This window comes from Cyprinus carpio, chromosome A17 (genome assembly GCF_018340385.1).
Source record: "Cyprinus carpio isolate SPL01 chromosome A17, ASM1834038v1, whole genome shotgun sequence".
Lineage (NCBI taxonomy): Eukaryota > Metazoa > Chordata > Actinopteri > Cypriniformes > Cyprinidae > Cyprinus > Cyprinus carpio.
Genome location: NC_056588.1, coordinates 19,947,115 through 19,973,594, shown reverse-complemented (window position 1 = coordinate 19,973,594; position 26,480 = coordinate 19,947,115). Strand labels below are relative to the sequence as shown.

General features: G+C 35.1%; 1 protein-coding gene across 1 annotated transcript in view; it reads right to left on the bottom strand.

Annotated features, from left to right (window-relative positions):
• The window catches only part of LOC109069912 (echinoderm microtubule-associated protein-like 5), a 72,973-nt gene that overhangs the window by 32,950 nt on the left and 13,543 nt on the right, over positions 1–26,480 (bottom strand). The window contains exons 2-14 of the mRNA XM_042774355.1: positions 20,948–21,081; positions 20,820–20,845; positions 17,178–17,276; positions 16,251–16,319; positions 9,048–9,233; positions 8,446–8,581; positions 7,814–8,015; positions 6,568–6,705; positions 4,357–4,613; positions 4,049–4,261; positions 3,767–3,934; positions 2,117–2,223; positions 1,846–1,964 (exon numbers count right to left, since the gene is read on the bottom strand). Of these exons, the coding sequence (XP_042630289.1) occupies positions 1,846–1,964; positions 2,117–2,223; positions 3,767–3,934; positions 4,049–4,261; positions 4,357–4,613; positions 6,568–6,705; positions 7,814–8,015; positions 8,446–8,581; positions 9,048–9,233; positions 16,251–16,319; positions 17,178–17,276; positions 20,820–20,845; positions 20,948–21,081 (1,854 nt within the window). The remainder of the gene's footprint in view (positions 1–1,845; positions 1,965–2,116; positions 2,224–3,766; positions 3,935–4,048; positions 4,262–4,356; positions 4,614–6,567; positions 6,706–7,813; positions 8,016–8,445; positions 8,582–9,047; positions 9,234–16,250; positions 16,320–17,177; positions 17,277–20,819; positions 20,846–20,947; positions 21,082–26,480) is intronic.

The following is a 26,480-nucleotide window of genomic DNA, read 5'->3' as shown; positions in this document are numbered from 1 at the left end:
TAAAAGCATTTGAGCATTAAAAGACCAAAACTGATGGCCAACTGTGTTGTGAGTTCAACCCAGTCCAGCTTTCCGCACAACTTCCACACGTGTGAACAGCACTTTCTTCCTGCACTCCAACTTATTTCAGAGTGTGGCGTAAGCTAGTTTTAACAACCTTCAGTCTGCCATGTAAAGGGTGAAAAGGAAAGCAGACCGCACGGCTCCTGAGACACCTCAGCGTTGGTCACCATCTCCTCCAGAACACAGCTGGAGGCTGTCAGAAAGGTCTAATAATCCAGCAGACTGTGGGGGTGTCCACATGCATCACTCTGAGCTTCATCTGAGTCAGAGAGCCAGGCTGATCTTGAAGATATCGGTAAAGTCAAAGAACATCAATCTGGAGACAACCTTTATAAGATGTGTGAACTGACTTTGACTGCTCTATAGTCTCTAAGGATGACTAAGGTTCATCTTAGAACAAGATCTGTTCTAGCGCCTCATACGTTCAAGCTTGCGTGTTTAACATATTTGATGCGCACTTTAGTAACAAATCACTCGATAGTCATTTATTTACTGCTTACTTTTATCTGCTTTTATCTTATACATATTACTGTAGTAATTGTTATTAATTGCAATCATTTACATAAGCCCCTGTCTCTGAGATACTCTGCACATCCCTGTATAAACTGGATTGATTTGAATAACTTTATGACTTTATAATGTACTTGAAGTGTGCACCAAGTGCTAGGAAAATACAAGTATTGAATCAGGACTCATTATCAATATTCAATGACAGATCGGATAGGGGCAAAAAAAAACTGTTCCTGAAATAAAATAAAATAAAATAAAATAAAATAAAATAAAATAAAATAAAATAAAATAAAATAAAATAAAATAAATAAAATAAAAAATTAAATTAAATTAAATTAAATTAAATTAAAATTAAATTAAATTAAATTAAAATGTATACAATTTATCATTTATTGTTTTTAATGTTTTATTTGTTTCTCTGAGGTCCACTCATAATATTAATATTAAATTAATAAAATATTTAAATATCAAAAATACTGAATTTATTAAATAAAATTTTCAAGCATTATTTGACAGTTGTTGTTCTTCTGGTGTTTAAGAATAATGTTGCTATTCTACATGATCATATCATATCATATCATATCAAATATCATATCATATCATATCATATCATATCATATCATATATGTGACCCTGGACCATCTTAAGTGTCAGTTTTTTTTAAATTGAGATTTATACATCACCCGCAAGCTGAATAAATAAGCTTTCCATTGATGTATGGTTTGTTATGATAGGACAATATTTGGCCGAGATACAACTATTTGAAAATCTGGAATCTGAGTTTGCAAAAAAAAAATCTAAATATTGAGAAAATCACCTTTGAAGTTGTCCAAATGAATTCTTAGGCAATGCATATTACTAAATAAAAATTAAGTTTTGTTATATTTACGGTAGGAAATTTACAAAATATCTTCATGGAACATGATCTTTACTTAATATCCTAATGATTTTTTGCATAAAAGAAAAATTGATAATTTTGACCCAAACAATGTTTTTTTGGGTATTGCTAAAAATATACCCCAGTATATTATAATCAATAATAATAATCACCAACAACAAAATAGGTCCTTGTATAAAAAAGCAGGTCACAGTGGTCAGGGTATTTGTAACATAGTAGCTGGTTTTGTGTACAAACAGTACACTAGATTATGTTCGGGAGACAGACTTTGGAGAGTAATGATTTATTTGCCATCTGTTCAATACTTTGAGAGCTCCTCAAATAAGAAACCACGATGGCTGTCAATGTTGTTTGGGATCTGTTGAAGCACTTACCCATGAATAAAGTGCAACCTCAATCCGCTGGCTGGAGCTCGTTCCCTTTTCTTCATAGCCATGGCACGATGCTTCTCCTTACACTGCTCTTTGAGCTGAGGTAGATCTTCTTTGTAAACCTGGACCCAAAAACATCATCATAAATCTCCCCAAACACACAACTGAAGAGAATGTTTTAAGGAATTCAGCAGAAGACCCAAGAGAGGACCTGCCATCAGCTTTTAAAGATCATGTATTAAACAATTTCTTTTTTAACCATGTCATCACAGACCTGTCGACGGTAAGTTAGTTGTGTTTCCTGTTCAATTTCAGAGTCCATCTCAGGCACGTCTGACTGATCCGAGTCGGATTCCTCACTGTGCGAGTCTACTAATGTCTCTGTAAGACAGAGAGGGGAAAACAATCAACTCCTGTGTTGATTATGCATTCCACTGAAGTAAAACAAATAAATGAATTAACAAATTAGCCACAATTCCATTTATCATGATCTCCCAAGAAACCCTGAGTAACTTAGTCATTTTGTAAGTACTGCCCTTCCCCTTTATAGATTTATCACTAAGAAAACTGCTGATGTCTAAGGAACAGAACTGCCAACATGAGCAGTTAGACATCCATTAGGAAAATGAACAGAGACATAGCAGACTAAGCAGCAACATGCAAAAGAAAAAAAGAAACAAGAAAAGGTAGACTCAGTTTGCATCAGTAAAAAGGTGCTTTGCTTATATGCACGTATTTACGCAGCACAGTTGTAAGAAAAAAAAATTGTTTTCTTCAGTTCTTTTAAAAACTACTAATAAATCAATTCATATAAATAAACACATTTAAACAAACAAACAATTTAAAAAAATACTCTTTAAACAGCTTAAAAACAGAAATCAACTCTTTAAACAGCTTAACTGCAGTTATCTACTTTTTACATACTTAACCTCAGCATACTGTACTTTTAAAAAGAGTACTTATAACAGAAATTACATACTTAAGTGCAAACTGAATGTAATGTTTTCCGACACTTAACTTCATGTTACATGCAATTAATTAAAAATGTATTCAATTTATATCAAATGCAATTAGTTGGACTTCAGAGTGTGTTTTTGTCCCAAGTAGGACTTAATAATAAAATATAATATAATATAATGAGTGCTGTCAAACGATTAATCGCGATTAATCGCATCCAAAATAAAAATATATACACACACAATAAATTATATAGTGTGTGTGCTGTGTATATTTATTATGCATACACTGTATATATACACACACATGCATGTATATATTTAAGAAAAATATTTTTATATATTAATATAATAAATACTTATAAAAAAACAAGTTTATATATTAACTAGATTTATATATAATATCAATTATATGAATATAAATATATACACGTAAAAACATGTAAATATTTTCAAAATATATACTGTATGTGTGTGTATTTAGAAATACATAATAAATATACACAGTACACACACATACAGTATATTATTTAAACAAAAACTATTATATTTATTAAACGTTTAAAAGAACAAAACATAAAATAAAATTTATAATATAATATAATATAATATCTTTATATTTCATAATTATGTTTATTGTCTTTGAAATATTGTTAAAGTGTACTGCAAAATGTTTTGACAAGCATTACTTTAATGTAATTTCTAATAAAATCCTATGTCATGCACTTAAATAATTGTAATTACACTTTTTAAGTTGCAATTTGGTACATTTAAAATATATTAATTATAAATGTAATACTGAATAACAATACAGTTTAAAATTATAATCAAGTACTTCTGCTTTAGTATGTTAGTCAACACATCAAAATAAGTGTACTTTTTTGTAAACCATGAAAAAAGAATATTAAAACAAAGATTTATAGATATAAGATTTATAAGAATAAGAAGTATAAGAATGTGGCTCACACCTTGAGGAGCTAAATGAAGAGTTTCTTTTGACTTCCTTTCAGGGACAAACTTCCACTGGAACACTGAGTGGTCGGCTCCACCAATAGTAATCACCCACTGATAATCATGTGACCATCTGACATTTGTTATGTGTGCTGAGTGTCCTAAATATTTTTTAAACTTAGCACCTAAAGATGAAAAAAAGGCAAACCGAGAAAGCATAAATAGAATGGATGCAATAAATAGAACAGAACATAGAATGTCATTAACAAAAACATGACCAAGTATAAAAGAGGACCCACCTTTTCTTACACATGGGTACCGAAACAATTTAACTAATCCATAATCGTCTGCTGTAACTAAAACTTGACTATTGAAGTTGGCATCTACAGAGTTGATGTCATTGATATCAGAGTATTTAGGCCAGATCCCGTTCACCTCCGGCCCGAGGACACAAGTCCACGAAGACCACTGGACAAGCTTCAGTTCTTCTCTGTTGGTCACTTCCTTGCCACCTAAACACAAACAAAACCACAATCAGTCGGAATGATATTATCCAAAGACATAAATACAAGAAAAACCTACTTCAAAGAGAGTACAGAGCTCTTACTGGGCATCCTGTAGAAGAGCCGCCGACCGTTGCCGTCATTGGTCTGTAGATACTTGCTGTCGGTGGACCAATCCATGTGTGTGATGAAGCTGCTGGAGCCCACGCATTCGCCCACCTTCTTATAGCGCTGCACAACACCGTAGATGTCCACAGAGTTATCGTTAGAGCCCACGGCTAGGTGCGCTCCATCAGGGGAGTACTTCAGCTCATGGATGGCCTCTTTACGATCCTTAATGTGAACCACCTCCGTCATATCCCTGCAAAATGAGTACGTCTAACAGATTTGCATGTTTTACTTATTTTAGTTTGCATTAGACCAGGGATACTCAACCTGAACAGCCCAGTGGTCACTTTTAGAAAGTGCAGAGTGACCAGTGAATAAAAAAATCTGGTAATACTAACAAGATGCTTTATTTTGGTGGATACTTGACTGGTTTTAATGTGCAGTAACTAACAATTACAACTGTCTAAGACCAGCCTCATATTTTAATCATATTCATCAAAACAGAAAGTACTTTTTAGTTTTTAAAAGAGTATTTTTTATTATCTGAAATGCAAAGCAAATGAGTCAAAGATGTAAGTGTACCCATGAAGGAAGAAACTTAAAAATATAGTTTAAAAACCCAGTGAAAGCTTCTCAGAAATGTACTTTTTGTATTCATGTTTATCATATTTGGTTTTTAAATTTGATTACTCTTAATATACCATGTGGTGTAATCTTTAGTCACCAAAGCAATTTTATTTTATTATATTTTTTAGCTTAACTTTTTCATCTATTATAAAAATATTTATTTGAATAAATACCTGTATAAATGAATGAATGAATGAATTATTTAATTAATTAATTGCTATAATTTATTGAAAATAGTTGTTGTTTTTTTTTTTTTGGTCATTGAAATAAAGCTGAAATAACTCTGAAATATAAACAATAGATAAAGATGTTAAACTTTTCTTTTAAAAAAAATGCCTTGGCAACTACCTTAATTATAAAAAAAGTTTTAAATTACTGAAAATAAAACAAGTAAAAACAAATAAAAGCTATATAGAAATAGAGAAAACTAATAAAAATGACAAAAGCCCATAAAAAATACTAAAGTTTAAAATAAAATTAAAAATCAAAAGTAGAAATATAAAAATATTATTACTAATATATAGTATTTTGAATCAAAATATTACTAAATACTATAATAGTAAATAAATAATATTAACCAATTTAATCCCATCGGTCACAATAGTTACCATAAATGTTTTCATTTATAAACCTCTAAAAATCTTACTGATGTTTAAGTGCATATCCTGCAAATATGGAAAAAATAAAGTGTCTCAATTAACTATGTGCAGTGTCACATGGTTAGTGCAAATTGTCACATGACCAGAGGAGTTTATTTTCTGTTTGCATCATGAGAAGTTGATGGCTGCATCAAAGGTCCAAAACAAAATGCTAGTAAAATAGCTGGGATAATACAGTTAGTTTAGGTATACATTTATATCCAGTTGCAGTTGTTAGTGAAGGTTGCAATAAAATGTTGCAATGAAAAAGTTACAGTGAATATTGCACTAAATTAAAAATTCTAATGTTACAAATAAGTTACACTAAGTTGCACTAAAACAACAATTTTATGATACATGTTGCAATAAAGTAACAACTTTGAAATACGATTATTTTTTCTCAGTATTCCTATCAGTGTTGTATAAGGGTTTTTATGCTTGATAGTAACCCTAGAATGTGATGAAACAGAGTTTAAAATAACTGGGCTGAGATATATAAGAATTTTGATGACTGCAGAAATATGTTAATTCAGAATTCACACATTATCCCACTGGTCAGAATTGTGATCGACCATAAAACACAATTTTTCACATACTTTTCCACAAAAATAATTATAATATTTATTGATTAGGGGTTACTAATGACACGTTATTTGGATATTTTCATGTCTGGGCAAAATTTGTGATTAAATGGGTTAAAATAACACTGTCTGTCATAAAGAGTATTTATTAACCCTAACAAACAGTCATGAGGGTGTGTAGGGGTCCTCTATATCAGAGTTTCTCAATTCCAGTCCCCGCGACCCCCCGCTCTGCACATTTTGTTTGTATCTCTTATCACTTCAGACGTTTGTTCTAAATAAGCAGTGAAAGCAGCTAAATTTGGCTAGTATCCCTGCTCTAGACAGCTCTGTTCTTCTCTGTTTTGCCTGTGTGTTTCACCTGACTCTCAGCACTGTGAAGGATCCGTCTTTCATGCCCAGAGCGAGGTGGATACCATCCGTACTAACAGCAGCACAGCGTATAGGCTCCTCCATGTTGCAGCGTGCTATTAGCGCGTGATCTACGAGACTCCAGATCCTCCAATTCAAAGAGAAAAAGAGGAAGTAATGACCCATAAAGATACACAAATTAGTGCCCTGAACATTAAAGATCATGTTCTTAATAGTCTTTATCTAATCTGAGCTTAATACTCTCACTGAGGAAAACTCTATTGCTCAGAGGTTATAGCTCAAGACACATGAAGTGTGTAATGTCAATTACTGTCAATTTTCTGTGCAACTAGCAGGACGAAACAGAAGCAATTCCTTGTGAAAATGAAGTGCGGTTAACAGTCTAATTGTAGTATGATTAAGATACTATTATAGTTTTGATTAATAGTTTTAGTCATTTTGTAATTTTTATTAGGGTTATTTATTTTTGTCTATATAGTTTTCACTCATTTTTATTTCCTTGACAGCTAGCTAAAATAAAATGAGTTTAATTTTTTACAAATATTTTATTTCAGTTAATCATTGTTTTTATAGATTTAGTTTTACTTTTAGCTAATTATAATAACCCTAGCGCTTAACTTTAGAGCACTGAATGTGGACTTGTAGTGTACTTAAATTCTTAAAAGTATATTTTTAAAAAGCTGTACTTGCAGATAATAAAATATTAAATAAAAAGGCACTTAAGCATAGTTAAGAGTTCTTTCATGACTGTATATTAACACACTTAAGAGTACTTTAAAAAGTGCACTGTCAAACTAAAAGTTAAAATTAAATTTAAAAAGTTAAAGTTAAAAAATAACATTCATTTAAATTAAAATGCTTATCAGTACATTTGGCAGTACACTTAAACCATATTTCAAAGACAATAGAAGTAATTCTGAAATTACAAATAGAGATGAAATTAAGTCAAAAAATAAAGCTAATTGCATTTACTAACAATTTAAACTATATTACTGTTCATTTAATTGCAATTAACAGTTTGCATTTTTCTAAGTTATATTATTAATATTATTTCAGTCATAAATACTGTTTTTAAAAGTATGCATTTTTTAAAGTGCACTTCTTTTTCCAAAGGGTTCTCAGTTTGTTCTCCATTTAACCCATTTTCTGTATTAGAAAAACAACTGAGCCATTAAAGAGATCTTTTGTAATTCTGAGTGATTCAGATGTGGTATTAGTTTATTTTCGTCTCTTACCGAACAGAGCGGTCGTCACTGCCGGTCATAGCAAGAGGTTTGGTAGGATGAACCGCCAAGGCCCACAGCTCGCCCTCACAGTGACCCTGCATGATGAGGAAGGGCTTGGTGCGATCGTGCACCACCACCTCAAAAATCTCACTGTCCTGTGTGCCCACAAGAATATGATCCCCTCTCCAGCACACACTACGCACTGACAGGCCTGCGCAGATCCATCACAAAAACACTTAGTAAGCTAATGAAAGGAATTGTGGAAGTAAACAGACATACTGAAGGATGCACACTGTAGACCGTCAAAGGTGGAGAGGGTGCTTGATAATACATATAGACATCTGGGTTTGGTTGACAAACAGGGGTAAGAGCTATGGATATAACACAGGGCGGACAGCCTGCATAAAGAACTCTGACCACTACAACGCACCTCTTGAATTTTCACCTCTAGCTACTGATGAGTCAGAGGAAAAGAAAGTAAAAGAAGAAAAGAGATAGAGCTCCGTTAGAAACAAAGGATTTTTGCATTGTGGGATCCTGACATTTTAACAACAAAAGATAAGTGGCAAATTAATAGATCAAACAAAATACATGTCAGTGTAGAGTAATGCATTCTGGGAGTTTGTAGAGGCTTGACTCACCCTTATATCCCTGGTCTGTTTCCCTGAGGTCAATGACGGTGATGGGTTTGAAGTTCAGGTCCCATAACCGGATGCAGCCATCCCTGCCTCCAGTGGCAAAGCCTTCTTCACATGCATTCATGCTGAAAATACCAGACTACACACACACACACACACACAGAGTCTCTGAGAGGCTGAATGTCCCTGACAGCTAAAACAATTAGAGAATCAAAAGTCTCAAACTTTCACTGCAGTGCTGGCACTAAGGGTCAAATCAAGTTTAAAAAGATTTGCAGATCTTAAAGGGTTCACATCATGAAATAAATAAACTATTAAATTGTCCTTGTTGTTTGGAAATGTAACAATTTATATTTAGTCATTAAATAGACTCTTTTATCCCAATGTGGACAACAGAAGCAATCAAACCAACAAAAGAGCAATAATATGTAAGTGCTGTGACAAGTCAAAAGCTATATTTTCCTTCAATATCATCACAATACTGTTATGCCAGGCGAAACTTTTTATAGATCAAACTCAATTTCTAAATCATTGTAAGCAGGTATCTATGTAACTCAGGACAGAGGTCATTCTGGTGACGCTGTGGAAAACATTCCCTCACTTACCCCATGAGCCCCTTGAACTGTCCGGATTAAATTGATTCCCTTCCAGACATAGATTTCTCCATTCAAGGCACCTGAATATGTGATCTCGTCTCTCGCACAGGCCAGGCAGAGGATAGTCTGAAGGTCTCCAGTCTTCCCAAACACGCCACGCTTAGGGGTCAGTGCGTTCCCACAGAGACTCCAAAACTGAGGGCAGAGAGTCATTCATGAATCAACAATGTTGATTAGAGTTTCAGAAACATAAATGGGGCAATACTTACTAACATTTTGCACCAGCACAAACCCTCTTTTACCATTAAAGGGGACACAAACTGCATTTTATTTTGCACTGTTCTCTGAAGTCCACTTATAATGTTATCAAAAACATCATCATTTAGAAGTAACAGGCTATTTTCTGTCCTGTCTTGACCCCCTCATCAGAACGCTCTGTTTGAATGGGTGTGGTGGATTGTAGACTCAGAAGTAAACGCCCACTGCTATGATTGGCTCTAACAGTGCATGTGTGTGTTGACAGCCTGCATCCTGTTATTCACAGATGAGCGCTGCTGTGATTTAGGTTAAAGACGCATTAATACTGACTACATATCAAACAATCTGTAATAACAGACAAAGCAATAGTGACCAAGTTCTTATTGACGTGGCACCACACAGCTTCTTGTCTTCGGAGCATCTTTATTGTTTGGTTTCTGTGTAGACCTGCATTTTGCCTCTCTTGTTATTTACCTACTACAAGTGCAAATCGGTGGGCGGGGCTAAACAGACAGTGACGTAGAAGGAGGCGTTGGTATTTTTCTGTGGAGGCGGAGTTTAGCCACACTATTATGTCATAAAGTGACACATTCCACAAGCTGTCGTTTTGGCAGACTGGCTTTAATATAAGCTGTTTTAGACTAAAGAGAAAGTAGATTGGTAGATTGTGTCAGTCATTATGGAACTGATTTGGCTGCGTCTGTGTTCTTTAATGTGTGTATTGTCAGTAGATCAATAACAGAACTTTTTACTCCCATATGCACTTTTATGGGAATGTGGTCTCATGCTAATTTGCCCTGTTAAGTGAATCTGGCCTTTGGTCTCGTAATATAGTAGTACTTGCTGGTGCACATAATTTAGGTTTGAAACATGAATCATCAAACAATCATTTGATTTATTATGGAATTCAGTGACCATATGGTAATATATCACGTAAAGATTTATATAGCTGACAGTTGCTGTTTCCTGTTGCAATTTATTGGAGCAAATAGACTATTGAAAAGCCTTACAGAAAAACAAAACTGTCTGACAGCTTAATACTGTGAAAGCATGGCAGCATAAATAAAGGTGCACTTCTCTTCACAAGCTCGATAAATTTCCTTGCGATCGTTGAGAACACACTGCAAGCACACAAACATGCTAATGCAAACACTTGTTAAACACATCATTGAAATGCACGGGCACAATCTTAGTTCAGAACAAACCCGGAAAGCTCCCACAGCCAGCACATAATAATTGTCTCATTGACTCTGATTCAGTTGTGTGTGTGTGTGTGAGAGACACCTCGGAGCTCTATTTTATGAGGTCACACGCTCCTGTTTGAGAGAATGGCAGGGTAAACTCTGTGCGTGACCTCAACCTCATCCTCAGCAGCCTCCTGCATGAAAACCTGAGTCGTCAAAGACGAGTATATTCTGAATGTGATAATAGTTGAAAACAACTATCTTTTAGGTTCTTCACACTCACTGTGTATAGTTCACTCAAAACTGGCAAAAAGGCAAAAACAAAGTAGTTTCGGTTTCTCAACAAAGCAGTTTTTCGCTTTCACAGTGAAACACACAGCGTCTATATACGACATAGCAGCGGCAGCAACAACAATACTACAATGACAATAAAAGGTACGCCTTCTTTCTTTGCATGAACATCTGGGTGGCGTTATGCAAATCTTCCCACATACTTACGTAGCTATGTGGGGGCATGTTAGAACGGACCATTTTAGGGGGGCATGGACGAGTCTCAACTTAAAAAAAAAAAAAAAGAATATCTCTTTGGGTTTGAGACTTTAGTCTTTGCAACTTTACAGATGTTTTTTATTCACCAAGAGCTTGTAACACTCCAAAGAAAAAGGAAAATTTGAAATCGCATCATATGACCCCTTTAATGTCTCACAGTTCTGACTTTTTTCTCAGAGTTGTGTGATATAAACTTGTAGTTCTGATTTTTTTCTCAGAATTGTGAGATGTAAACTTGAATGGAGAGAAAAAAGTCAGAACTGTGAGATAAAAAGTCGCAATTACCTTTTTTCATATATTTTTTACTCTGTGGAAGAAACGGGCTTCCTTTACTAGAAAAAAAAAATATTTCATTACATTATTTCAAAGTGTACTTTTCAAAATATATACCGTTATGAACTGAAACATTAAGTATATAGACATTAATATGCCAATACCAAAGAGCTATATTATTGCATTTTTTTACGGTGAATTTCTGGTAATCACAGCCACCAGGTTTTTTTTTTTTTTACTCTACATTTAGCAGGATTTTTTTTCAGGAAAACCACGGCATCTGGCAAAAAGCTGCCTGAAAGAGAATGAAAAGTTGAAAAAAGCAGTCACTGGCCCATTAGCAACCTTGCACTGGGGCAGACGGTACAGTTCCAGACAGCCAGGCTGCATTAAGTCAGGGAGATTCAGAGCCCCGGTGAAGCAAAGGCTCCTGTGTTTCTGCAGGTCTGTGCTCTAGTAAAGCTTTAATATAATCAAAATGAGTCAGTGCTATTCATCTGCCAAGACTCCATTAGAGGTAGACTGCCTTCATCCTGAGGCACGTCCTCCCCGTCTTTCCGCTCCTGCTTGTGTGTGCAATCCACCCCGAATCCAGCACACCTAGACTAATCAAACAGCCTTAAAGTCACTAAGACAGCTATAATTAGCATACTGCAAAAAGGAAAAGGATAATTAACCCAGGGTGGCCAGCTACACGTTAATCTAGTTAGATCTAATTTTTTGGTGTGCAGCTCCTGTCACATTTCGGATTCCTAAACCACTGTTGTGAAGGCTGTGTTGTAAATATGGCGGTTTTGTTGGCCCCTATGGGTGAAGCTATGATTATGTTGTGTGTGGTGGGAGGCAGTGAGTGGGATTCAAGCAGGCTGCCTCAGTTTGCTCTTGTCAAAACGCACAGGCTCATCATGAGAACTGTATGCAGCTGAGTGGATTGAGTACAGCATGGAGGGTCCGGACAAAAACCTCAGGAAATCTGTCAAGAGCTCGCACACAAGCAGGAGCAATCGCTATTGTCAGAATGGAGTACAAGCTAATGTTTACTGAATACTGCACACTATGCACTGTAGTAGTGGTAGCTATTGTGCAACAGGTCATATACTGGTATGCCACATTGTGTCACCAGATGTGTTGCTAAATTATTTTTTAATGTTTAATGTACAATCTCAGAAAAATAAGGTACAAAATCTGTCACCGGTGCAGTACCCTTTCAAAAGGTACACCTTTGTACCTTAAAGGTACATATTAGTATGTAAAGTGTGCATGTTAATACCTAAATAGCATATATTAGTACGTTTTAAAGGGAACATCGGCTGCCAATTTTCAAGTAGGTATGATTCTTTAGGATCCTCATGAAATGTCTGCAACATACGTTGGTTTAAATTCCTCAATGGTACTGTAAAACAACATCCTTTTTAGCTGTCAAAAACAGCTCTGTTCGCAGCAAGCCGTTTTGGTGCATGTCTCTTTAAATGATAATGAGCTATTGCTCACCCCGCCCTTCTCTTCTGATTTTTGTGTATTCGGGGGCGCATTACCATCAAAAACAAAACTAATCCACTACGTCCTTAATGGCTCGGGAGAAAATGAAGACTGAAAATTAAAATGAAGGGCCACAATATGCTAATACTTGACAGTCCATCAGCGGCCGTGGGCGGGGCCTGAGCAGTATGGCGTCATATTGCTCAGAAAATCAAAATGGCTTGATAATTGAGACTTTTTAGATTTTTGGGAAGTTAAAAAATAATTTTTAGCATTGTAGGGTGGTTGTGTCCACACACTGCTAAGACACATTTATATGCAAACACCATGTAAAAGTGAATTTTACATCCAATGTCCCTTTTGAAACTGTACTGTCCCAGTGACAGCTTGTGTAAAATTCTGCAGTGCCTCAATAATATTTTATTTATAAATCCATGCTTAGAATCAGAACCTTCAATGTTCGATTCACGTATGAATCCTTCATTTGAGTCTTTTCAGCTAAATGTTTAAACAGGGATGCATTTCCTAAAAGCATTGCTAGCCAATTATGATTGCAAATTTCATTATTACCAACATAGTTTAACGATACTGTGTTTCCTGAGAACCAAGCTTCCAACAAACATTCGAAAACAGCATTTGTTCAACAGTTTGAGATTTGGCAATTGACAGAAATGTTGATTCTAAATTCATTTCTGTTTTAGTTTTAGGTGTAGTTTTAAATGTTCTACCCAGTATTTCTATGGTATGCACAATACTTTTTATTTTTTTTGAGTACCACACTCTTAGCGTAGCAACATGCTAATATCGAACTCTGTGTTTGATATAAATTGTTAATTGAATCCCATGTGAGCTGCACGCCTAGCAAAATAGTTAATTTAAGTTCAAATATATTTTCCAAAAATGAAAATGAAAGCACTAGTAGTATACTTGTAAGGTATACCGTTAGTTTACTAGCTATATAAGCCTAGCCTACTTTTTAGTTTATGAGAGCACACTTTGAAGTATTCTTCAGATAAACTACTAGTTTAATAGCTTTATACTACAAGTATACCTGTAAGTTTTCTTAAAGCGAATTTAACATCATACTTACAGGGCTCTTTTTGTAAGAGACGAAATCAGCTAAAACATATCCAGTGATAATACATTTACAATTTTACGTATTTTATTAAAAAATACATTCCTCCAAGATTAGTGCTAGACAGTTTTATTACTCATTACAGACATTCGGACCCCTGTACCAAGCATTATTATTAGTGTGTGAATCTTATGTGAAGTTGATCATTTATTTTTAGGTGTGTTCTGTTCTGTTCATGTGTGATCTCACACAGAGCACCATGTGTGTCAGGGCTGGTAGAGCGTTCCAAATCAGTCACTTATGAGGTTTAATTTCAGTTCATATACTCGTGTGTTTAACGTGAACTGTATGTCCATTATTTTTAAATGAAGAACCATCTTAAGTAAACCTTGAAGAAATTTAAGAACCACACAAAATGTAGCTTTTCATCTAGCACCAAAGATTTTCAGTTTCTCTGGGGCTCTCTCGAAGAGAGATAGAGAGAAAAGGGGGGATTACAGTGAGCTAAATCTCTGGCATGCATTGAGTGCATAAAAGCTAAGTGAGCACGGGTCTGGGGAGCAGATGTCACATGGTTGAGGGGGTAAAGACTCAGGAATTATGTGGGACAACTGCTACACCATCCTAACTACATGAAGAGGTGGCTTATATGAGAGAATGGGGGATATAGTAAGAGAAAAATACTGACACAGCAAAATAGTGTATAGGGGATGCACAGCGATCTGAAGAAGGAGTCATGAGAGAGAAATAAAGAGAAAGAGAGAGGGACAGAAGTAAAGATTAAAAGTTATAGCCCATGAGAATTGTGGATTCCTTCATGACAGGAACCTAAAGCCAAAGCTTAATGGTAACTGATGAGAGAGAAAGAGACTCTAATCAAAGAGAGAACAATTATTTAAAGACAATTATTGTCAAATTATTGTAGAAGTCAATCCCAGAATGCACTCTATCAAGAAACTTCAATGATGTTCATAAAGACAGCATAAAAGTAATCCATATGAATCAACACACAAACATGAAGCACATCAAATATGGCAAGTGCAAGCTCAATCATGCTAGTTTGAAGTGTGAAAACCAAGCATGTCACTACCATAATTCATGAGTTAGAAGTATGTGCATTGATCAATTTTTATATGTGAATAAAAGCTTAACATTTTGGTTGCATGGACTTTCAACGGATGGACAAAAATGATGAGAGAATATTAAAAAATATCTTCAGTTGTGTTTCGAAGATGACTGAAAGTCTGTAAATTCCCTTAAATAAATCTTACATGTATACTTGCAGTACAAAAAGTACCAGTTTACTTAAAGAAAACATCAAAGTCTGCTTTCATAAACCAAAAAGGGGGATAGACATAACACATTACAAGTAACGTGAGTTACGTAACAACATGAGAGTGAGCATGAGAGTGTTGAGAGAATCTGATTTCCTTTAATGATAAGAATCATTAGTCTGGTAGTGAAGTTTTCATTTAGTGATCGAGACCTAGGTTCAAATCGCTGCTTAATTAATTTTTTTTTTTCAAATACTTTTTTAATAGAGTCAACCTTTTTGTCTGTGATCACTGTGAGTTTTGTTATTCGACTTCTCTATCTCACCTTCCCTTGACTACAGCGTAACACAAGTCAAGGATCATGTGTCCTCCAATACTTTCCCTAATACTCAAATTTGTCACTTTTCATTTGCATGAAGTTAAACATTTTGCAAATTTGTTGACCACAAATGACCACAAAAATCATGGTCACCACTGTTTGTGTGTTGCTGGGAATCTCATTATAAAAAATGGCTTTCAATCGCTTTGTTGTTGTATGTGTGAACTTCCACTTACAAGGCATGTATGTAGGTGGCAGCCAGCAAGAACATTTTTTTGAAAATAGGCTTCTGCAATGTGGCTTCACAACAGTGGAAAACACTCTCTGAAACCATCTGAACCATCTCACAGTAAAGACAGAGTGATTTCTCACTGGGCTTTGATTAAGTGACAGTAAAAGGCAAACTATGTTTAACACTGAATAGCTTTTGAGAAATTAAAGCTAACATGAAATCAAATGGGCCATTTACTCTTAATACATGTTCCTGTTGTATTATAAATAATTTACTGAACCAAATTACTCAAAATCAAATGTTATAACTAGCTCTTCCACTGCAACGAAGGCTATTGCTTAATATTAACTGATATACATTCCAAATCCATTCCTTATAAATGTTTTAGTGAATTCTGTCTCCATTCTTGTATGCATATCCCACTGAACTCACTACAATGAACCGCAAACAGCAATTTACATTGACTTTCACAAGTCCAAGATTACAAGTGTATTTCTTTACAGACTCATCTGAAGCCAAAAACAAAATAGGGATAGGAAAAATGATTACAAAAAGAGAAAAGGCAGTACCTTGATATGTTTGACTCCACAGCTCACTAGCTTGCTTTGCTGATACAGGTCCCATGATATGTCAAATATCTTTCAGAACAAGAGGAAGAAAAGTACAGTATGATTTATTATATTAATTGGTATTTTCAGAACTCACTGAAGTATATGTTGCCTTCAAGCCCTTTTAAATACTCTAATTTTAAAATCATGGTTGGAATTACAAGGACGTGTTCTCTAGCTTGTTTAGCACTAATGCATTAAAACGCAGTGCAAATGGGAATGTAGGTAGGAAGGATGCACTGAATTGATCAAAAGTGACAGCAACAACATATGTTACAAAAAAAGGTTTTTATTTCAAATTTTCTGTTGATCAAAGAATCTCGAAAAACAAATGTTTTCATAAAAAAAATTAAGTAGCACAACTGTTTCAATGTTTCTTGAGAAACAAAACAGAATCTTAGACTGAAGTTGGTTGAATAGTAAGAGAAAACAAATCCTCAGGAGATTATGCAGAAATGACTTCTGTAATTTTATAATGAAATACTATTTAATATGTCTGAACTATTTGTGTGTGTTACAGAGCCAGAGAAATCAGTAAAGAAAGTGTGTGCAAATGTGTGTTTTGGCCCCAAGGATGTACCATCATTAGTTGAAGTGTTAATTTATGCAAAATGAAATTCATTTCAGTGCATTCCTAGATTCCCTAAATCCAAGCCTTCCTTGCTAACATGATTATGGCTGTCTGTTTGCAATGTATGATTGTGACATATGATTTACTCTGTGCAGCCCGACTGAAACTAAAGTCATTACACTGCCTGTCTGCTGTTTCTAATGGTGTGGGTGGGTGGGTGTGTGTGTGTGTGTGTGTGTGAGTGTGTGTGTGTGTGTGTGTGTGTGTGTGTTTGAGTTGTTGATCGATTCCAATCCAATGAATAACGCCAATTTTACCCGGTCTGTATGACCAGGAGCAGCTGCCAGAACTTTCCCCTGTCTCCAGTCCCACACACAGATTGTGTTTTTCGAGTCCAAGCCCACAGACACCAAACACTGCAAACACAAGAAACAGAACAAGTAACTCCACAACTATAAAAAAAATCAATATGATAATGAAAACTCTACTTCTTGTAGAGTTTAGCTTTAAACATAATCAAACACAATTAAACCAGATAACCAAGGTGGTCAACATTGCTTAACCAAAAATTCTGGTTAAAAATGGCCATTAACAGCCCAGGAGTGACTCTTTCTCAAAAGCTTAGGAGGGTGAATCATTGCAGGCAGGTGTTTTGGATCAGGATTGGAAATGAACTCTGCAGGAAGCAGGGTTGGCCAGACTGTAGGCTGTTTAGTTCATAACTGTAGGCTGTTTATAGTTGCTAAGCAACACGACAGAATGCATGACATTGAAATCAACTGTAGTGCACTGACAGGAAACCTGTTCTATAAAACACCATGAAGTCGTCTTGAAGTAAAGACAAACACTAAGACAAGCAACATATTAAAAATTCTAATATACATTGTATATGTTATGTAATATTACTTGCAAATATCACATGCAAATATCACCCTACATAGGACAAGCACTGGATGGATGGGTATGTCAAAAACTTTGGATGATAAATAGTATCTAAACTTGTAAGACTGTTAATCAAATGTGCTTTGTGGTCAGATTGTCTAATAAAGTAAGTCTTGCTTAGATGACATTGTTTAGGGCCGGTTTTGAGAGAGATTCTGTTAGCCTAAAATGTCTTAAAGCTAGGTCACACCAAGGACGATAGCTATAATGATAACTAAAACTATGAAATTTTAATAATTGCTCTGATTTTATGAGAATAGCAGAATACACATCACAGCTATTACGCTCAAAGCACAAAGGAATGGGATCATTGGAATCAATTTCAGAACTTTTTTTTTCCAGCTATTGACCAATATAAACACCCAACACCCAATTCTAGTTTCCCTCTGGTGCTTATGATATTGTGCGAGCATTCATGTGCACCTGTTTCATAATTGTGATCATTCTGACATGAGTTGAAGGCAGCAAGGCAATCTTGGTTACAACACACTATAATAATAACTACATTAACGCCCACACCAATACACAATAACGAAATAAAAACATTGGCCAATCAGAATCCACCCAACTCTGAAGCGCTTAAGCATTTAAAGCTATTTCGTTATTGTGTATTGGTGTGGGGGCGTTAATGTAGTTATTATTATAGTTATTGCTCTTGAAGGGGCCTTTAACATTGTAAAACATATATGAATCTGTCACCTTCTATATACTTCCAACTATTGGTACTAAATTGCCAGAAGCTTCTCAAAACTGCGTTTTTCTCTCAAACTGGGCACAAATCATGTGTAATCTTCCCAAATGCTGTTTGCTGAGGGGACCTCATTAGTTCAGTGTCTCTTTGAAGTGAGTTTGCGGATTTCCACCTCCGTCCTATCAAACCCGATGCACTAGTTTTCTTCTAAGCTTGCACCATGCTGGCGGGGGCTAAAACGGAGTGCCTTCAGTCAATTATGGGATGCTAAACCTTTGATGAATTTGAGAAGAAAAGTGTTGCTTTAGACACCCCGGGTCTTTGAGGTAGCGTCTCGCCGCTTCCCTCTTTGCCGTTTCATCTGACGGTGTGAAATAAATGATGAGGCCAATTTCCAGCGAAACTCTGCGAATCACTTTCTCAGCTCCGCTGGGGGGAGGTGAGGGGTGAATTCTCTCAGATAAAGTGAGAGTGAGCAAAGAAATGTAAAATGTCAAGGTACGATTTTCCATTCTATCCCTCTATCATCTCCTCCAGTGAGTTGGGGTGCTTTTGATAAATTGACATTGTAACCCAACTCTCATCTACTTTACCCTTTTATTGAACAATATTACAAATTCAATAAATCACATTTACACTGAAAGCATTACACACTGCCCCCTGTCTACACAGTATGATATTCATGTTTTTGATCAAATAAAGCTGGTTGAGGTCCCTGTGCTCCCTGCTGCTATTAAATCAATATCACACTAACTACTTGCCAGAAATTAATTTTAATAATTATATTACTATTGTAAATAAGTCCAATTACTGATAATATTACAGATTTCATCTCATGAAAATGCACATTTTCATATTATAGTAACATTTAAAAAAATTATAGTACATTTCTGACTAAATCTGACTGGTTACAATTGCAATCTTGGAATGACTGTAATGATTTGAAATGGTTGAAATACTCAGTTCCTGCTGCGGTACCAGATGCGCTTTCACACTTTCTTATATAAGACAGAGACTGCAGTTTGTGTGTGTGTGTTTTAGACTGTCATGCTGTATGTTTCACGGAGTTATCTGTAACCTGTTTAAGGAAAAGGTGTGAGTGTGATTCAGTGGGGACACTGAAAAATGGCCCCTTGAGTTCAAATGAATAGTGCTGATTTGTTCTGGGGGGGTTTTTTGCCCCTTGATGTCTCTCACTCAAAATGTAATGGCAGTGCATAATCATATAGAGTAGCACAACTTTGCATTGGCACTAGTGTGATCTTTAACAACATTTTGTCATACCGGCAGAAAAATAGTCGACCAACCATTCAGTCATAATCTGGAGCCCTAAAAAGGAGGCAGAACGATTGTGTGCTGTGTTTTTGAACAAATCAGTTAAGTAAATAATTAATCGACTAATTCAAAACAGTCCCTTGTTTCATTCCTGAATGAACCAGCATTTTTGAACTAATTGATTGAGTGAATGATTCACTAACTCATTTATAAAGACGGGTACCTAACTTGTTTCTGAATGAATCATCAATTTTGAGCTAACTGATTAAGTGAATAATTCAATGACTCACTCATAAAGACAGTCACTAATCGACTGTGAATTGACTAGATGGGGCAGGTTCTTACTGAATACAATGATTAGCTTTTCTGAAATATGCAGCTACAACGACACAAGCAAGTTGAACGTCTCAGAGAGCTGTGTTTGACCAATCAGTTTCAAGGACTGCAACTAACTGTAGTAACAAGCTATACAACACTTCTTCAATTAGCCTAGATAAGTAACATCCAACAATGTTGCTATACAACACTGCTTGACTTGGTCTAGATGGGGCAGTTCTTACTTAGTACAACATCAATAGCTTTTTCAGAAAGCTCTGAAAATTAACGTGCAGCAGTTTTATTGAACAATGTTGAAGTGTAGTTGTCCAGAAAGTGCGGCAAGAACATATCAGTATATGATGGAAGTTTCTAAAGCCATTATCTTCTAGACATTGACAAACCTCACAATGCTGCTTCATGTTGAGGGCAACATGAACTATGACTATGTTCCAGAGTTTGTCATTTGATGTTATCACTGAGGATTTTGCATGTTGTTTCTGTCTAGGTGACAACCAGCAGCTCTGGCATACATACAGATACAGAAACACAACACAAAACTTCACAATTCACAACACACACCATTTTCACAGATCACACATCAAAAATCAAAAAGCAGCATCTAACAACAAACCACACACCGAAACATGAATCTTATGAGTTCATAACAATGTCAACTCCTTGGTATAAAGTGAAATCTTTTTTATTGCAGTGCATTATTGCTCAGAATACTCACCTGTCCATCAAGGTCACAAATGAAAACTGTACATTTGTAAATCGTTAGCATTAATCATTTATGCACATATAGTCAAATGATTGTTCATAATTAACTGTCCAAAAATCAAGGTCCAAAGGCGAGATTACAGGCGATACCATGTGTGTGCATGTCCTTCAATATGGACACTGTCTGCACAGTATATGAGTCCCAAACACAGATATACGGCTCCTTTCCAACCTGTCCTGTGGCCACCAGCACTCGCTCTGGATGCAGGGCTAAACTGTAAAAAGAGAATTACAATGAAGTTAAGATATTAAAAGACCAATTAATCAAAATATTTGACCATTTCAAGTTTACTGCAACAGTTGAAAACCATGCCTGTGAAAACATAAACTGTGCAAATATGTGAGCACAAATACTTTTTCAGCTATATAAGATGATAAATATTTGAACCACAAATATTAATGCCTGAAACATATTTTATGCAAACTAATGGTCAGCCAATAAGGGTACTTTTAATGGTCGATGATTATCCCATATGTCAAAACTGTTCTATTTACACTTGGCAACAAAGATGTGTCTCCGTAAACCAAATACAAATCCAGTCTTCAGTTGCCGAATGTTGAGTTTCATGCAATATTCTTTGTCAAACCGCAACCTGAACTTTCTTTTAAGGCTTTTTGTAATGCAAAATGCAATAAATGTTTGATGTGTCTCCGTTAAACCAAAAGAGTAGGGATAAAACCACAAATTCATCGAATGTTGAGTTTCATGTGTGGTAATTTGTGCATCTGCTTGGTGAAGACCACACTTTTATTTTTTGCCATCTTGAGATGAGTAAAATTTACATATGTCGCAGTTACACTTGTTCATTTGTGTCTGAAATGCGTGTCAAACACCTTGTGAAATGGTTTGCATGATTGGATTGCAATCCAATTCAAAAGTGTTTTGGAATGGTATTTACATCTGGTCATTTCAATATATATAATTTCGTAATTATATCAAATATACATGTGTAACTGAAAGTTAGCTCCTAGCCACTCATTGAATCATTTATGAGAATGTAGCGCATGTTTTGTAAGAGGATTCGTTCATCATTAACTCAATAACTGCATATAAAGTGAGTTTTGACAATGTCATGTATATGTACAGTATATGACTATAGACAAAAACTCCCAATAACTTATCACGTATTAATCATTTATGAATGTATAGTCATGTATATGTACAGTATATGACTATAGAGCATATCACCCAACACTACTATATGTACTTAAGTTAAACATGAGATTGGCAGAAACTGTGTGTGTTATGTCCCCTTTAATAATAGCACATCTGGTATCATGCACCCTCAGAAAAAAAGGTGCAAACGTTGTCACTGGGGCGGTACCTTTTCAAAAGGCACACCTTTGCACCCAAAGAGTCCATATTGGTACCATAAAGGTACATATTAGTTCCTAAAGTGTACATATTAGTACCTAAAAGGTACAAAAGTGTACCTTTTGAAAAGGTACCACCCCAGTGACAGCTTTTGTACCTTTTTTTCTGAGAGTGTGGCACAAGCATTTGAAGGTAATGCTGTCGACTTCGAGTACTGAGGTTCGTTACCCTAAAGTAACAGAAGAACACGTTAAGTATTTACAAAGGAAAAGCACATTTGCAATGCACTGGCCAAAATTCGCTAACTGGCTATTCTGCCATTACACCTGCCAGAAATACATCATTAAATATTTGGTGATTGTCCTGTTCGAAATCCAGCCTTGATTTATACAGATAACTGATTTAAAAAAAGCTTTTACGAGGGGGTGTACGTTTGTGGACAGCTATAGTAAGACAAGCTATCACTGATTATCATTTCCCACAGTCAGGAGTGAAAGTGAGAGAAGGGCTCTTAGTTATCAGAGACCCGTGAAGAGATAATCTGGAGAACACGCTATCTTCTGCAACCTAAGATTCATGAAACTGGCTCAGATAAAGTCTGTCAACACAGCATATCTCTGTGTTTTAAATGTAAATGTAGTTTACATTTATTCCGTTCCTTCTACTGTATATCTTGAACTGTATATCTTACTGTATAGCTTTTATTTTTATTCCACAGCATGTAGCATTATTCATAATAATGCCCCGGTGTAGAAACAGCACAGACGTGAGGTGGAAAAATCAGTTCTCAGTTCATGGAGCAGTTTTCACTCTCACCATCACACTAGACCACCAAATTCATTCAGGCTTGCCTTCACATGCCCTAGGAAATCCCAGAAGCATCCAAATGTTGCACAGCATCTGTCCAGCATTACTACGCTCTCTCCTTCACACACACATACACTGTCTATTTTCCATATTTATCAGCAGTGTAAAGGCAATCACACACTGGATGAGAAGCACAGTGCTGAAGCATGGCTGGGACAACTCACAGGTACTGCACACTTGACATGTCAAGCTCAACACAGCCGTCCAAAACTGTTAATCTAATCACCAAAGATGCAAGAGTTCACTTCTAGAATGAACAAAGTGGTGTTTGATGAGTTTAAGAATCTTTAAAAAACAACAACTGAGTAAACTGAGTTGCACTGTTTTTCCATTGTTTTTTGTGTGTTTTTTACATGCACTGGACATGTATTTGACCATTGCGTTCATCTAAAAACATATCAAAATGTGTCTCTAAAACATTAAGTCAAAAGAAAAGCAAATGACACTGCATTTAAAAAATATCAAAATGTCTAAACTTGCAGTACCCTGCATCACCCATTATTTTTTTTCATTGCAGTACCCTGCATCACCTTTTTGTATGTGTGTGTGTGTGTGTGTGTGTGTGTGTGTGTGTGTGTGTGTGTGTGTGTGTGTGTGTGTGTGTGTGTGTGTTTTTATTGTACATTTGAATAATCCTGCCAGTAAAATGTATTTTAATAAAATGCAATAGTATTCAAAAGGCAAGGGAAAGCCACTGCGGAGGATGCTACTTTGAAAATAGTTCCTCACTGATACTTGCAAAAATATATTATATTGAAGTAATTTTATAGATATCTTTTTAAGTATATAGCTCATTATTATTATTTTTTTAAATTTATTATTATTTTATTTATATATTTATTGCAATATTTAGCAGCAAGGGACATAATTGGGGTCATAACATGACACTAGAACACCTAATTTACATTAAATACAAAAAAGCAATATATGTGTGTGTGTGTGTGTGTGTGTGTGTGTGTGTGTGTGTGTGTGTGTGTGTGTGTGTGTGTGTGTGTGTGTGTTGTTGTTGTTGTTTTTATTATTATTATTATTATTATTATTATTATTATTATTATTTATTCATCCAAATCAGTCAATTCAGTAAAAAGAACCAGATTTGCCAATGATATTAGAGAGGATGTTTGAGAGTGAGTTTGATAAAGTCACCACCATGAAAAGAAGAACCTTTTTGTCCACAATATACAATAATAACAAAACAAAACAAAAAAGTGTTTTTCAATATTAAATATATGAATATTAATTACCCATAACTTAATATAACTATCAAAAACATTATAATTTCCCTTTTACTACAGTTATTATGGGGAAATAACTGGGGAAGCAGCAGCCTTTTCTGATTGAAAGGGTCAGAATACTGTATTAACTACTATTAAGTAGAGATAAAATAAGGCTATTTATTAGCACTTAAAAAGTTTTTTGCCTGACAGGATCAGCTCACTTGGCTCCATGTCTAATACAATGTGTCATAAACATGGCAATGTAGCATTTTGACATGCTGCACTACTCCTTGGAAATAATAGCTCATAAATGGAAAAGCTACATTATTGCTACTTTTAACTTCTCTTCAACACTGTTTGAGACTTTGAAGAGCAGAGGGTGAGTTGAGGTGGATGAAATGGTTTTTAAATCTCTATGTAAGAAACTTCTATTTGGAGCTCAATGAAAAAGATTTATTTTGTGCTGTTTGAAGCTACGCTCATCCAGGCCTTTGAATTGTCCAAGAGACACAATTCCACCAACAATTTAACATTGACTATCTGTCAAAATGTCTCCCTCCTGTTGAGGGAGTTCTGGTGCTTGTCTCTCCTGCTCTTGATGGTGTGTTTGTGTGTGTGTGTGTGTTTATATTCAGCAAGAGTTTCCAGCTCCCACTGTCTGAGCCTTCAGATGAAGCTTTTAAAGCCTGCCAGGGTGATTCTGCTTGGCAGTGAGGAGGAGTGACTGCATTAAAGCCCTAAGGGAGCTGTACCGCTCATGAACATCGCTGTGTGTCTGCCTTGTCTGTCTTTCTTAATCTGCCTCTCTTGCTCCCTGATTCTCTTTTCTCTTATACCTGTTCCCTCTTTCTACACCAGTAATTCTCAACCAGGGGTACAAGTACTTAAGCAGGTTCCAGCTTACTTAAACCTATTATACCAAACACAAATTAAGACTTTAAAATAAATAAATATTAGCGCTGTCATAAGATTTAAATGAAAACCTTAATTTAAATATTAACTCTATTAATGTATTTAATATTAAGAAGATAGTATTACATTTTATTTAAAATGGATTACTTTAACATTCATTTCCATTTAAAATAATATGTATATTATATGCATAACTTTGCCAGTTTGTTTGGTTTAAATGTATTTGATACACATATAAAGGTCAGTGTTATTTTAGTATTATTTATATAATATTATAGTATTTACCCATATATTGAATATGAATGAGCAGCTCTTATTTTTATATTTTTAGGTTTTATTTTATTTTAATGTAGTTTCTTTTTCACTTAATGTCATTAAGTCTTTTGTCATTTTAAATGTTTTTATTAGTTTTTAATACATTTTTAAATAAATGTATTTTTATTTCTTAACTTATAATTGCCAAGGCAAAGTTCTTTTAATTTTAAGTTTTTCTTCTAATATTTGAATTTTATTTTATTTCAGCTTTATTTCCATTTAACATTTCATTTTAACCACTCAGTAATAACAACACTGACAAAGACTGCAGACTGAGGTCAATTTCTCTCTACCTAATAATAACACTCTTTCCTATTTACATACCATCAGTGTCTCAGCCAATCAATATCACATGAACAAATCATTTTCAAATGAATAAGATACACTTATAAAATAACATTTAATTATTTATTATTTAGTACATTTACTTTTGATCTTACAGTATGTTTGTAATAAATGTCAAACCAGCATTTAACGCTATATTAAGACACCCAGCATATCACTGTTTGAGTGCTGCTAATAAAATTATCATTTTTACAAATATTGGACATTTTTGGTGCAATAAACTTCATAAATGAATCTTGAGAAACATCAGATAAAAATCAGAAACTGCACTGCATGACCCCTTTAAAGTCATCATGAGAGTACTTATCTTTTATGTTTATTATAAGTGATTTATCACATCATTTTTCTAATTCATGTGCCCCTGTAATCAAGTATGCCAGAATGAAACATTAGCTTACAACAACATCATGGTTAAAAACCAAGTACAAAACAAGAATCTGCTTCATTCTTAAATCATAATGTTTACTGAGCACAACTTCCATTTCATGCCAACTTTAAATATTTTAGACATGATATTACAGTTGCATTAAATTTTTAGAAGCGGTGACCCTTGCAAGGGAATCAACATATTTGACAAAAACTGGCCAAACCCCTAGTGTACATGATCATAGAAGACTAATCTAAATGATGATCAGATGACTGG